The sequence below is a fragment of the Pongo pygmaeus genome, chromosome 5 (assembly GCF_028885625.2).
Source record: "Pongo pygmaeus isolate AG05252 chromosome 5, NHGRI_mPonPyg2-v2.0_pri, whole genome shotgun sequence".
Lineage (NCBI taxonomy): Eukaryota > Metazoa > Chordata > Mammalia > Primates > Hominidae > Pongo > Pongo pygmaeus.
The window spans coordinates 49,941,059-49,956,079 of NC_072378.2; the positions used below are offsets into that span (position 1 = coordinate 49,941,059).

Below are 15,021 nucleotides of genomic sequence, written 5' to 3' on the forward strand. Positions count from 1 at the left end.
CAGCCTGGATGACAGAGTGAGACACTGTCGCAAAATAACAATAATAATAATAATAAAAGAAAGGCAAACTTTAAAGAAAGAAAAGAAAAAATGTGAAAGGCCACAGAAAGAATTCTAATATTATTCCAGTTTGGTTGAGTCACCAAGCATTCAATCATCTATGTCAGGCTCCATGGACATAAGAATGAATGAGACATTGTTATAGCCCTCAGGGAATGCTTATAAAGCCTTGCTCCATCAAATCTAAAGTGCAGTTTTTGTTTGTTTGTTTGTTTTATTTGAGTTGGTGTCACCCTCTAATGATGTCTAATTGTAATTTAGGGTTGAAGAAGTAGTTGCATTTCACAGGTTATTTTCAAGTAGTATCCCGGGCTTGAAAAGCAGCTGAGCACCAAAATTATTTGCGGAAATTTTTAAATATGCATGAACCCTAAGTACATATGTTATCCTGATTCATTCAGCAAGTATTTACTGCTGACCTATGTGCTAAGTACCCACCTAGTAAGCCTATGAATTTGGTATCTCTCACTGCTATCATATAAAAAACTAGGTTTGGAAAGAGTTTTTATAGGATTTCATAGACTTTTTACCAGTTTTCATGTGCACTGATAAAATAACAATAGAAAAATTAATATGTGTGTCTATTATGTGTCTGAATGTATGTGTATATATATATTTATAATTTCCCCTCTCGTGGACATGATTACACAGTAGAACAAGAGGTAAAGAAGATAATATGTGACTGAAACAGCTTATGTAAGTATGATTGGCTTGTCTCTCTGGGTTATCTGACTCAGGTTTACGGAGCGGTGATGAACATAAATCGTGGGAACCCCTTTCAAAAGGAAGTGGTGTTGGATTCATGGCCGGATTTCAAAGCTGTTATCACCAGACGACAAAGAGAGGTACAGTTTTGAAAGGTAAAAAGTTTAAAAATAATAAGAATTGGAAAGAAAAAATAGGTAATGGTATTTTATAACCATAGTAGCCATTTACATTAGCTTGCAACACTGTTTCACCATTCATTTCTTTTCTTTCTTTCCCTTCCTTCCTTCTCTCCCTCCCTTCCTCCCCTCCCTCTCTCCTTCCCTCTCTCTCTCTCTCTGTCTCTCTCTCATTCTGTCACCCAGACTGGAGTGCAGTGGCATGATCTCAGCTCATTGTAATCTCCACTTCCCAGGTTCAACCGATTCTCCTGCCTCCGCCTCCTGAGTAGTTGGGATTATAGGCACCCACCACCATGCCTGGCTAATTTTTGTGTTTTTTGTAGACACTTTAGTAGAGATGGGATTTCACCATGTTGGCCAGGCTGATCTCGAACTCCTGACCTCAGGTGATCCGTCTGCCTCGGGCTCCCAAAGTGCTGGGATTACAGGCATGAGCCACTATGCCCAGCCTCAGCATTAGTTTCTAATTTGACTGGCCTCAGAGTGTCAGGAACTTGAAAAACCTCTAGTCCAAACATGTTCAATAAAGTGGTTCCTTAGTGTTTCATGATCTCTAGAAGGATGAAGCACAAATGGCTGACTTATAGATACTAGCTTTTTCCCTGGGTGAATGATTCCTTATGACTGATGACTTTGGTCATGTGGGTATTTGGAAGAAGAGTGAAGACAACATCTGCCCCATTCTGCCCCTGAGACCAAGGAGAAGCTCATGTGGCCAAAGAGGTACTGTCCTGACCACATTAGGAAGATTCTGAGAGTTGTAATTCTTGGAGGTGAAGCCACTGAGTTATATACCCTCTTTATTTTTATAAATAAACAAAATCCTAGAAAAATGTGAAATAGATGTCTTAAAACCTTCCTAGCCAGATGTGGTGGCTCGTGCCTGTAGTCCCACCTACTTGAGAGGCTGAGGCAGGGGGTTTGCTTGAGCCCAGGAGTCCGAGGCTACAGTCAGCTATGATTTCACCACTGCACTCCAGCCTGGGCAACAAAGCAAGATCCTGTTGCTAAAAAATAAAAAATAATTTTTAAAATTTTTAAACAAAACAAAACCTTTCCTAATCCCAGAAGAAAGCATCAAGAAAAAATCAGCTGGGCGTGGTGGCTCATGCCTGTAATCCCAACACTTTGGGAGGCCTAGGCGGGCGGATCATGAGGTCAGGAGATCAAGACCATCCTCCTGGCCAACACGGTGAAACCCCATCTCTACTAAAAATACAAAAAATAGCTGGGTGTGGTGGCGTGCACCTGTAATCTCAGCTACTTAGGAGGCTGAAGCAGGAGAATCGCTTGAACTGGGGAGGCGGAGATTGCAGTGAGCCAAGATCATGCCACTGCACTTCAGCCTTGCAACAGAGCAAGACTCCATCTAAAAAAAAAAAAAAAAAAAAAAAGAAGAAAAGAAAGAAACAAAAAGAAAAAGTCTTTCCTAATCCCAGAAGAAAGACTCAAGCAAAAGCTACAAAACTTCATTTTCCCCTCACTATAGCATATTAGCCCCATTCCCATTTAGCCATTGTTTTATAGGGGGCTAATTTTGTTAGCCCCCTATAAAAATTAGCTAGACATGTCCAGCTAATGGTATCTAATCTACCTAAGATTTGGATTATCCAGATAATACATTTATGTTTTTGTGATTATGTCTTCTGTCCTAGGCTGAGACAGATAACCTTGATCATTATACTAATGCCTATGCTGTGTTCTACAAGGATGTCAGGGCTTATCGACAGCTGTTGGAAGAATGTGATGTTTTTAACTGGGACCAAGTTTTTCAAATACAAGGTGAGGTCAAGTGCAAGACTTATATTATGCAGTCTTTTTTTTCCTCCTTAGCATATATCCAGATAGATATGGATATTTTATATATATGAAAATATATAGATTATGTATACACACATATATGTATAAATACATACACATACATTTTATGCATTTACCATTTCTATATTCTAGTGTTGTAAGAACACGTATTTGTCACTTCTAATGAGGCACGCATGGCCTTCAGGGTAAAAAGAGACCATTTAAATGGAGCTGTTCTTAGGTGACATATTTCTTCTACTATTACTGTAATATAGATGGATATCAGTGAGAATCAGAGACTATTTTTCCTTATTGGTTTTAATCCTTTTCTATCACATTTTTAAAATAACTATCATTTAGGTCTTAGCCAATAGGTAGGCCTTTTACTTTTTCTGAAGCAGATGATTCTGGAAAGAAATAATCGATTGATCTGCATAAAATATCCTCAAATGACTGTCTGTTTTTTTTTCTGAGTCAAGGTCTTGCTCTGCAACCTACGCTGAATGCAATGGTGTGATCATAGCTCACTGCAGCCTTGAACTCCTGGGCTCAAGGATCCTCTCTCTTCAGCTTCCTGAGTAGCTAGGACTACAGGTGGCACCACACAGGGCCCTTTGTTGTTGTTGTTGTTGTTGCTGAGACAGGGTCTCACCCTATTGACTAAGCTGCTAAAGTGATTTTATACAGAAAGAGTTTATATGAGCTGTGAGGAGATAACGGCATGGCCATCAGGGCTTGGGGCAGAACTTTATGCCAAGAGAGAAGAAGATTAAGGGTTTCTGATAGTTTAGATGAATAGTTTCAGCATCAGTGTACACTTACTCTTCCAACTTTTCATAGTGATTAGGTGTTGGCACAGGCAATAATGTTGTTGTTTATGATTGTTCCAGTGAAATGAGTTCCTTGATCATTTAACAGGAAAGTAGGGAACCTCATATTGGAAATATAAAGTCTAGTATTTTTTTTCAACTACAGAAAGCTGAGGACCTCCAATAAGGAAAAGCTTCTATCCACCTGGAAAATTTACAAATAATGATTAACACATGGTCATAACCCAAAGATTTCAGATGTCATATAAAATTTATTCATAGGTGCAGTGGCTCACACCTGTAATCCCAGCACTTTGGGAGGCTGAGGCGGGCGGATCACGAGGTCAGCAGATTAAGACCATTCTGGCTAACATGGTGAAACCCTATCTCTACTAAAAATACAAAAAAATTAGCCGGACATGGTGGCGGGCGCCTGTAGTCCCAGCTACTCAGGAGGCTGAGGCAGAAGAATGGCGTGAACCCAGGAGGTTGAGCTTGCAGTGAGCCGAGATCGCGCCACTGCACTCCAGTCTGGGCGACAGAGCAAGACTCCATCTCAAAAAAAAAAAAAAAAAATTATTCGTAAATGCGCAAAAAGACCTTATGCAGGAAGCTCTAAACTATCTCTCACCTTTACAGATTTGCCCCAGTCATGCTGGTTAGAAATGAGACATGATTCTATCACTTCCACAGCCAATTTAGGAAAAAATGTTCTGACCAGTATTACTTTAACACGGAAATGAATAAATTTCCTCATTGGTGTGAAAAATCATGGTAGTAATTGGATGGATCTTGGGGCTACAGGCCTATTATCACCTCAATCCATCATTATATAGAAAAAAGTTATATAATTTCCAATATCCTTTTCAGAAGGCTGAGCTGATAGTTGTGAGTAAGTTATAGTCATCTAAATTGACCCAATCATTCTTTCTGAAGGTTTGGTGGGGACAAATGTGAATTAGTATCACCTAATATAGCTGGAGTGGTAAAGGTCCCTCATTTAGCACATAAGTCAGCCTGGACATTACCGTTGGCTTCTCCTGTGGTCTTTTGACTACAGACTTCTGTGGTAATAGCTGTAATGTTCTTGGAATACTGAATACCTTCTAAGAAGTCATTGGTATGTTTACTGTTCCTAATTGGAGTATCCAAAAAGGTCATAAATCCTCTCTGTTTCCATAACACAATTCCAAAAGCCTACCTACTGGCCATATACATGATCAACATTTGCCACAGTGCAGGCTCCAGTCACAGATACTAATTTGGCTACTGGATAGATCAAGCATTAGGTGGTGGAGCTGCTTCAGGACTTGATGTCCAGAGGAATGACACATCCTGCATAGGAATGCCTTTGTCATTTTTAATCTGAAAGCCATTAATGAACAATATTAAATCATGTTTAACACAACAAGCTACCCAGAGTAGCTAAACCCCTTTAGTTTGCCATATGAAAGCAGGAAGTGAAAAAGTATACAGCTACCCACACAGGCCAGGCTCTTCTGCTCGCTACTGGTTGCACCGACGTGAAAAAGATTATCTACATGTGTACTAACCTGAGAGTTTCAGAAGCCTGCTTATTGGTAACTAGTCTAATAAATGTCCTGAATTCTGGCTTATCCAGTTAGCCACTCTTCTCAGGAGAAGGTAGGTAGAAAGAGGCAGAGCAAGATGGGTAGTTCCTTTCACTTGTGGGAAAGGAGAAAATCATTTGTTAAAAGTCGTAACTTGTAAAGAAGACAAAAGGACATGATCAAGAACACTATGAAGAGGAAATCAACAAAATCCAAGACTGTGAAAACTGCACAGCAAACACGTCGGTTTTTTAAACAAATAAACTGTAAGAATCAAAGAGTGGGGATAGGGATTGAAGGAAAACATGTAGATTAAAAATTTGAGACCAAAATTAAACTACAGTGTGTTTAAGAACACACACTTGAAAAGTAGGCACTGCCTCCTTTTTTCTCATAGTCTTTTGAATTACTTAGATGGAATTCAGTGTTATAATATGAGATACTAGCTAGCCACAGCATCTGTAATTTTAGTAACATTAACTCAAAAGCCTACTTATCTTTTCTGAGGCTTAACTCCCTGAGGGAGGAGCCAAGGCTCAGATACCACACTGTGTTCAATACACCTTCCCACTCATGCATTCTTCAAGAAGTCCCAAGCCCACACTGAAGAGCCTTACCAGAGGAGAAGAAACAAGCCATTAGTCATGGGAAGAGGGGAAGTCAGCTTGCAGAGAATTCAATCCATCAGGACACAGACTGGAAAGGACAGAGTAGATGGTGATTTGGAAAGGTGGAGAAAGGAATCATACTATAACCTCTCTAAGAACAAAGACCAGGAAGGGCCAGGCATGGTGGATTATGCCTGTAATCCAAGCACTTTGGGAGACCAAGGCAGGAGGATCACTTGAGGCCAGGAGTTTGAGACCAACCTGGACTTATAGGGAAACCCCATCTCTACAAAAACAAAACAAAACAAAACAAAAACTTAAAAAATAAATCAGCCAAGTGGTGGCACGCACTCAGGAGGCTGAAAAAGGGGGATCATTTGAGCCCAGGAGTTCATGGTTATAGTAAGCTATGATCATTCCACTGCACTCTAACCTGGGCAAGAGAGCAAGACCCTGTTTCTAAATAAAATAAAGAATACAAACCATACCATTTTTGTGTACCACTATGAACATTGTCTAGCTCAGCACTTTATATATATACAACACCTACTGAGTCAAGATTTATCAAATAACTATGACAAGTGGAATCTGGGTGAGGTAAGTTCAGGGTAAATCTCACCAACACTGAGTTACACCTGGCGTTCTGTAATGGCGAGGTGTAATAGAGAGTCTTTGAAGTTGGTTTGCCATGCCAAACAAATCTAAGCTCTTGTATACTTCATAGACTTTTAGAGCTCTAAAATGTCATCCTTTATTTCGTAGAGCTTAAGGTTAGTCTGAGAGTCCAAAGTATCAATATTCTCCCAAGAAATTCTAAAGTCCCATGAGATATTCCCATCATAAGTTTCTATGAAGATCCTGATGAGTGGTCCCAATGGGCAACATCATGGGAATTTGAAACTCCTACAAAAATTTGAAACTTAGACAATAGCTGTAATAATTTATTTTTTTGTTTTGTTCTGCTTTGTTTTTTTTGGTTTTTTTAAATTTTTTTTATTTTATTATTATTATACTTTAAGTTTTAGGGTGCATGTGCACAATGTGCAGGTTAGTTACATACGTATACATGTGCCATGCTGGTGTGCTGCACCCATTAACTCGTCATTTAGCATTACGTATATCTCCTAAAGCTATCCTTCCCCCCTCCCCCCACCCCACAACAGTCCCCAGAGTGTGATGTTCCCCTTCCTGTGTCCATGTGTTCTCATTGTTCAATTCCCACCTATGAGTGAGAATATGCAGTGTTTGGTTTTTTGTTCTTGCGATAGTTTACTGAGAATGATGATTTCCAGTTTCATCCATGTCCTTACAAAGGACATGAACTCATCATTTTTTATGGCTGCATAGTATTCCATGGTGTATATGTGCCACATTTTCTTAATCCAGTCTATCATTGTTGGACATTTGGGTTGGTTCCAAGTCTTTGCTATTGTGAATAGTGCCGCAATAAACATACGTGTGCATGTGTCTTTATAGCAGCATGATTTATAGTCCTTTGGGTATATACCCAGTAATGGGATGGCTGGGTCAAATGGAATTTCTAGTTCTAGATCCCTGAGGAATCGCCACACTGACTTCCACAAGGGTTGAACTAGTTTACAGTCCCACCAACAGTGTAAAAGTGTTCCTATTTCTCCACATCCTCTCCAGCACCTGTTGTTTCCTGACTTTTTAATGATTGCCATTCTAACTGGTGTGAGATGGTATCTCATTGTGGTTTTGATTTGCATTTCTCTGATGGCCAGTGATGGTGAGCATTTTTTCATGTGTTTTTTTGGCTGCATAAATGTCTTCTTCTGAGAAGTGTCTGTTCATGTCCTTCACCCACTTTTTGATGGAGTTGTATGTTTTTTTCTTGTAAATTTGTTTGAGTTCATTGTAGATTCTGGATATTAGCCCTTTGTCAGATGAGTAGGTTGCGAAAATTTTCTCCCATTTTGTAGGTTGCCTGTTCACTCTGATGGTAGTTTCTTTTGCTGTGCAGAAGCTCTTTAGTTTAATTAGATCCCATTTGTCAATTCTGGCTTTTGTTGCCATTGCTTTTGGTGTTTTAGACATGAAGTCCTTGCCCATGCCTACGTCCTGAATGGTAATGTCTAGGTTTTCTTCTAGGGTTATTATGGTTTTAGATCTAACGTTTAAGTCTTTAATCCATCTTGAATTAATTTTTGTGTAAGGTATAAGGAATGGATCCAGTTTCAGCTTTCTACATATGGCTAGCCAGTTTTCCCAGCACCATTTATTAAATAGGGAATCCTTTCCCCATTGCTTGTTTTTCTCAGGTTTGTCAAAGATCAGATAGTTGTAGATATGCGGCGTTATTTCAAAAAGCCCATATCGCCAAATCAATCCTAAGCCAAAAGAACAAAGCTGGAGGCATCACGCCACCTGACTTCAAACTATACTACAAAGCTACAGTAACCAAAACAGCATGGTACTGGTACCAAAACAGAGATATAGATCAATGGAACAGAACACAGCCCTCAGCTGTAATAATTTAGATGTAAATATACAGTGGTTAGGATAATACAAGGTGGCAAACTGCTAATATTGATGATTCTCAGTATAAAATTACTGCAAGAAATTACCTTTTTGCTTTTTCTACTAAAATGCCCACATACTAAATTATGTCTTTCTATACCCAGGGCTGCAGAGTGAGTTATATGATGTTTCCAAAGCGGTTGCCAACTCAAAGCAGTTGAATGTAAAGCTAACTTCCTTCAAGGCTGTTCATTTTCCTCCTGTTTCAACTCTGCCAGATACCAGTTTCCTGTATGTAAACCAAGTTTTTGCATTTGGGGCAGGACTTACTGCTATAGAAGTACATGTAGCAGTAACTGGAGTACTTAGTATCACTATGGAATATCTAGGCACTTCGGATTTCAACCATTGAGCACAAACAGCGGTGTGTGTGTGAGTGTGTGTGTGTGTTTACTCTTCTCCTCTCTCCTGTGCTTGACTGCTCATAATTTCATTGAAAATCAAATCAGTATCTTTGTCCATAGTTATAAATGAACTCAGAATTCCTGTGTTTTCATAGTATCCATGGAAAAAGTATTCTTTGGTGTCCTTATCCCTGAAATAATTCTAAATAATTTATACTGTCTGAGTCCAAGGTTGTTATTGATTTTGCTGTTTCAGGGATGGGGGTATATAGCTGACTTATGTTGAGCTCTTATGTGTCAGGGACTACATATCTTAAATATATTATCCCATTAGTTCTTTCCACAACCCTGTAAAGTAGGACTATTATTATTGCCCCTCCCACCCCCACACATCTTTTTAAACAGAGATGAAGTAACACACAAGGGTAAATTATAGAGCCAAGAAGGAATCCCAAGTCCAACTCCAGATGCAATCTTTCAAAACATTGATTAGTTTGTATCTGCATTTATTCTTCTTTTGGAGTCCCTGCTCTGTCATTTACTAATTACCTTTCTGAGTCTCAATTTCTTCTGAATTCATTCCTTTAAGTGTTTTTTAAATTAATATCATTTTAAATCAACAAATAATAATTGTACACATTCATGGGGTACAATGTGATGTCTTGATAAATGTATATACTGTAGAATGATTAAACAAAGTCAGTTAATATTAAAAAAATTGTTATAATATTTTCCTGCCACATTGTTTTGCAAGAGACTGAAGCAAGATAATTAAAAATCACCCACCTAAATGAATGTTAATTTTCTTTACTCCTACAGTGAATATTGAAGAAATTGTTGAGCAAAACAGCACTAAACCTTAAGAATGTACATTTTAAGTCATAGGAAAGCAACTGGATTTTCTTTTATTGTATTTTTAATTATGAAAATTTCAAACACACATAAATGTTTAAAGGATAGTATAAAGAACCTCCCACCAATATGTAGCTGACCTTATTTAATTCATACAACTATAGATTCTTTCCACTTCCTGCATTATTTTGAAGAAAATGTCCCAGACATTATCCTTAAATATTTTAATATGTAACTCTAAAAAATGAGTCTTAAAAAAAAAACACCCACTATATGGATATTACTCCTGTGTTCGAGGTCCCCAAGAACACCCACAGGTTCTACGGTTCACTATGTTGACATACAGGACTCAGCAAATGTATTCATGGCTATGATTGATTACAATGAAGAGATAAAATGCAAAACCAACAAAGGGAAAGGGAGCATTGGGTAAAGTCCAGAGGAAGCCAGGCACAAGCTTCCAAGAGTTCTCTCTTAGTGGAGTCACACAGAATGTGCTCAGTCCCTAAGCAATGACCTGTAATGATATGTGTAAAACGTTTCAAACTCCTGGCCTCAAGCAATCCTCTTGTCAGGGTCTCCCCAAGTGATGGGATTACAGGCATGAGCCATCGTGCTCTGCTAAAAGTTATCTACCACGGAAACTTATTAATAGACACTCAGTGACCAGGATTTTATTGGCAGCATCCTCTGCCTACCATAGACCGATTTCCTAGACTCGCAGAAGGAAAACCAGTGTTCAGCAAAACCCACACTGTTTGCACAATTTAATCACAGTGAGCCATTTATGTGAGTCCTGGAAATGGTAGCCCCCCTCCAGATCCACATTCCCAGACACCAACCAAGGGTCAACCTTGCAATTAGGACTTTTTAAGGGCGATGGCCTCAAGCCTTCTACATTAGTCTTTTCTGCACATTCCCTTAAAATACTGTTAACATATTTCCTTAAAGTAAAATAACAGTATTCATATTTCCAATATCGTCATAATACTTTTAAGTTTGTTTTGAATGAGCATCTAAACAAGGTTCATACATAGACCTCTTTAATACATCTGAAGTTTCCTTTGACTTATAAGTTCCCCTTCATCTTTATTTTTTGCATTACTTTTCTGTTGAAGAAACCAGGTTATTTGTTCTTTGAAGTATCCCATAATCTGTTTACTATTGTATGCCTGAGGTATTATTTAAAAATTTACTCTGTCCAGTCAAGCCTTTTGAAATGGGGTTTTAACTTGAATTGATCTCTTTTGCATACAGTTAGACATTTTGTCTTTTTTTTTTTTCTTAACTTCCCACACAACACTGATGCAAACAATTTGCCTTTAACACCTAAGTCATTACCCAGCTGTGTGAACTCTATTTTGAACACCCAGCCCTTTGGAAACAAGGTCAGAGTCTCTAACACAACTACTCCTGAAACACTTGCTTTAGCAATGATTTTATTTGCAGTGATATTTCTGCCTGAAGCTTCTTTGCCCTTGCTTTAAAGTTCATTTTCAAAAACTCAATTGAAAATTCCATTAAGCCAGCTATTTTTTTCCCTCTGCTTAGTGGATAGATGACTGGCCCAGTTCCATAGCTGATAATATGCCTGAAATGTGCAATAACACTACACACCTCTAATTAAAAGAAAACACAAATTTTTACTTTATAAAAATGATGACAAGAACATTATCAGTCTCTTACCAGTCACTGGGGATAGTCTTATGATATTAATAGCTTTAAGACTGAGAGCAAATTCTGAGGCATTGTCAGCCTCATAGGCTTTCAACTAAGTAATCCATTTCAGTTTTTAGAAATTGCAGCAATTCTCTTTCTTTATCTTAATATCAGGGGCTTTATATAGTAAATTAATAAAAACTTTCATAACATTAGAATAAATACAGTGAAAGCTAGTGGCCTATACAAATACTGCCAATGGAAAAGTTGAAGGTTGGTACTATTTAACCTAGAAAACAGCAGGCCTAGGAGACAGTTTTAAAGAACAAATATGGTCAGGCTCAGTGGCTCACACCTGTAATCCCAGCACTTGCCGAGGCGGGTGGATCACCCTGAGGTCAGGAATTCCAGACCAGCCTGGCCAACATGGCAAAACCCCATCTCTACTGAAAATACAAGAATTAGCTGGGCATGTTGGCACGTGCCTGTCATTCCAGCTACTTGGGAGGCTGAGGCAGGAGAATCGCTTGAACTCAGGGGGCAGAGGTTGCAGTAGGCCACTGCACTCCAGCCTGGGCAACAATGCGAGACTCCTTCTCAAAAAAAAGAACAAACATTTCTAAAGCATGCACATAAGCTTGGCATATTAAGAGATTTTATTTATTTTTTGACCATGGATGCATAACCACAGAAGTTCTATTCTAAAACATTTTTTTTTTTTTTTTTTTTTTTTTTATTGAGCAAAAGATTAGGGCTTCAAGAATCGGGACTTACCAAGGCTTCAGAGAGGATTTCAGCAGAGTCACGACTAAATAAAAGCAATTCTGAGGGTTTTTGTTGTTGTTTACAGAAAGTGTTAAAAGAAAAACTTTAGACAGATTAAATTTAGCAACGTTGGTCTGGGTGCAGTGGCTCACACCTGTAATAATCCCAACACTTTGGGAGGTCTAGGATGGTGGATCACTGGAATGTAGGAGTTGGAGACCAGCCTGGCCAAAATGGTGAAACCTTGTCTCTACTAAAAATACAAAAATTAGCCAGGCGTGGCGGCACACCTGTAATCCCACAAACACGGGAGGCTGAGATACGAGAATCGCTTGAACCGGATGGGTGGAGGTTGCAGTGAGCCGAGATTGCACCACTGCACTCCAACCTGAGAGACAGAGCAAGGCTCTCAAAAAAAAAAAAAAAAAAAAAAAATAGCAACATTTATTTGAGCAAAGAACAGTTCATGAATCTGGCAGCACTCAGAATGAGACGTTCAGAGTTACACCCACCAGTAGGAGATTTTATACGCCAGACACAGAAACAAAGTAGGTAAATCCTCTGATTGGCAACAGTTAGGTATCTATATATTTGGGCATGGTCTGCTCACTTACCTGCCTGTGATTGGCTTGTATAACAAACTCTGCTGTTCATTATACTCCTAGGGTTGGTTTTGTGTCAAGTTAGGTTGCAGTTCAACACGTGGGGACTCAAGGTATGGAGGGAGCTGCAGGCCAAACTTAATTTATTTAACAGCAGAAACACTTTCCTTAACCTGTGCTGAAGGCAAAAGCAAGTGAACATAAAATTAGAAGCAGCGACTTAAATTTGGTGTAATAAGTGTTTTGTCTTCTCAGAAATGAAACCCGGAAAGGTGCTTGTAAATCGGGAATGGTGGATTCTAACTCACTGAAAATCTTAGGTGCCCTCTCAGGGATGGTTTCTCAGTTTGAACCAATATGAAAAGAATAGTTATAGGTCGGGCACGGTGGCTCACGCCTATAATCTCAGCTCTTTGGGAGGCCGAGAGGGGTGAATCACGAGGTCAGGAGTTCGAGAACAGCCTGGCCAACATTGTGAAATCCCGTCTCTACTAAAAATACGAAAATTAGCTGGGATGGTGACGGGTACCTGTAATCCCAGCTACTTGGGAGGCTGAGGCAGGAGAATTGCTTGAACCCGGGAGGCAGAGGTTGCAGTGAGCCGAGATCACGCCACTGCACTCTAGCCTGGGCGACAGAGCAAGACTCTGTCTCAAAAAAAAAATGTGTAGTTATGTATAACCACATGAGTCTGAGGTCCTATTTGTTCTTGTGTCATTCTGGTCTAGCAAGGGGCCTTCCCCACGACTAACCTACCTGAGTGTTGCCGATGCGGATCTACTCAACCGGACTTGGTCGCGGGGAGGCAATGAACAATGTCTCCGGTACATCGCCAACCTCATCGCCTGCTTCCCTAGTGTGTGCGTCCGGGATGAGAAGGGAAACCCGGTCTCCTGGTCCATCACAGACCAGTTTGCCACCATGTGCCATGGCTACACTCTGCCAGAACATCGCAGGAAAGGTTACAGCCGGCTGGTGGCCCTCACGCTGGCCAGGAAGTTGCAAAGCCGGGGATTCCCCTCTCAGGGGAACGTCCTGGATGACAACACGGCGTCTATAACCCTCCTGAAGAGTCTGCATGCTGAATTCTTGCCTTGTCGCTTCCACAGGCTTATTCTCACCCCTGCGACTTTCTCTGGCCTGCCTCACCTCTAGCCCAGTGAAAAACTGCAGTGGTTTTCTTACTTTCCATGAGCATACACACACTCTTGGCTGCCAACGAGGGGAGAGTTAAAATGGGAATCAGGAGACTCTTGAGTTGTTGGAAAGGGTCTGGAGAATACATACAGGATCCACTTGAGAAGCCTTAATTTTTCGTATCTCAGGTTTCTCCATTAAATAGCTGTGGGGGCGAAGAGTAACTGTGGCTGAAGACTGAGGACGATTGTCCTCCTTTAGGATCCACTGTAGGAGAATAGGTTCTAAAGCCAGCAGTTTTAGTGTACTAGGAGAAATTACTGCATGAGAACAAATGATTTAACAGAGGACCATGTGGCTACTGCTTTTTGATTGCTGCTTGGACCTCTGCTCTGTATTCTTAAAGCCACACCGCTTCCCTACTGCCATCATATTCCCTTGTCCCCACTGCTATGTCTCATCAACCTCTGTTCCTAACACCTCTGCCACCAAGTTCTCTGTAGAGTAACCTCCTTTTTCCCCTTTAATTACTTGCTCTTTACTTCTGCCTAGGACTCTAGCCTATAGTTCACTGCCCTGGGAATGTTCAAATGTAGTGGTTCTTACATTTTAGTGTTTATCAGAATCACCCAGAGGGCAGGTTGCAACACACATCACTAGGCCTCTTCTTCTACGAGGTAGGGCCCAAAAATTTGCATTTCTAACAGCTTCCCACTGCTTATTTGCCTTGGATGAATGACAATATGGGCATTTTGATGCTATAAACAAATGCTGTCACCATAGGACTAGACTTTACCTATAATCTGTTTCAGCCCCCTTATTTATAGTCTACTTTCCCATATAAAACTAAGATTCATATATAGGGGTGTTTGGGGGTATGCAAATGAATATATAACATATATGCATACACATATATATACATTGTATTCATTTCTTCTATATGTATAGGTATATATACTCATAGAATTTTGATAAGATAATAAATTTTAACCCTCTGATTACATATGAAAAATTTGAGGACCAGAGAAAAGAAATGACTTTGGCAAGATTATATTCTTTATAATCAGTACTGGAGGCAAAGCCAGAATGCTGCCATTTTAATTCCAATCTGTTATTTTCACTAAATCATGTATCCTTTTTTATAATGAAAATTAAAATGCTTACATAATTAAAATATTAATTTTATTGTTCTTTTATTCTTGTCATTATCTCTTAATTTGGGTTCCAATTCCTTGTGTATGTATACCTTTCAAGGGCAGTAAAGAAAGAGATAAGCATCACCAGCTGTGTTCTCCATTTACAATAAAAGCAGGCACTAACACAATAGTTGGATTTGCCTTGTCTTGATAATGTTGACTTAGCTATATAGAAAATATTGGTTTCTTA

The 15,021-nt window shown here is 39.5% G+C and overlaps 1 protein-coding gene across 1 annotated transcript in view; it reads left to right on the forward strand.

The window, feature by feature from the left end:
* Positions 1-14,820, forward strand: part of GLYATL3 (glycine-N-acyltransferase like 3) — a 29,730-nt gene extending 14,910 nt beyond the window's left edge. The window contains exons 3-6 of the mRNA XM_054491763.1: positions 798-905; positions 2,603-2,729; positions 8,381-8,507; positions 13,227-14,820. Coding sequence (XP_054347738.1) covers positions 798-905; positions 2,603-2,729; positions 8,381-8,507; positions 13,227-13,653 — 789 coding nt within the window. The 3' untranslated portion in view covers positions 13,654-14,820. The remainder of the gene's footprint in view (positions 1-797; positions 906-2,602; positions 2,730-8,380; positions 8,508-13,226) is intronic.
* The last annotated feature ends 201 nt before the right edge of the window (positions 14,821-15,021 follow it).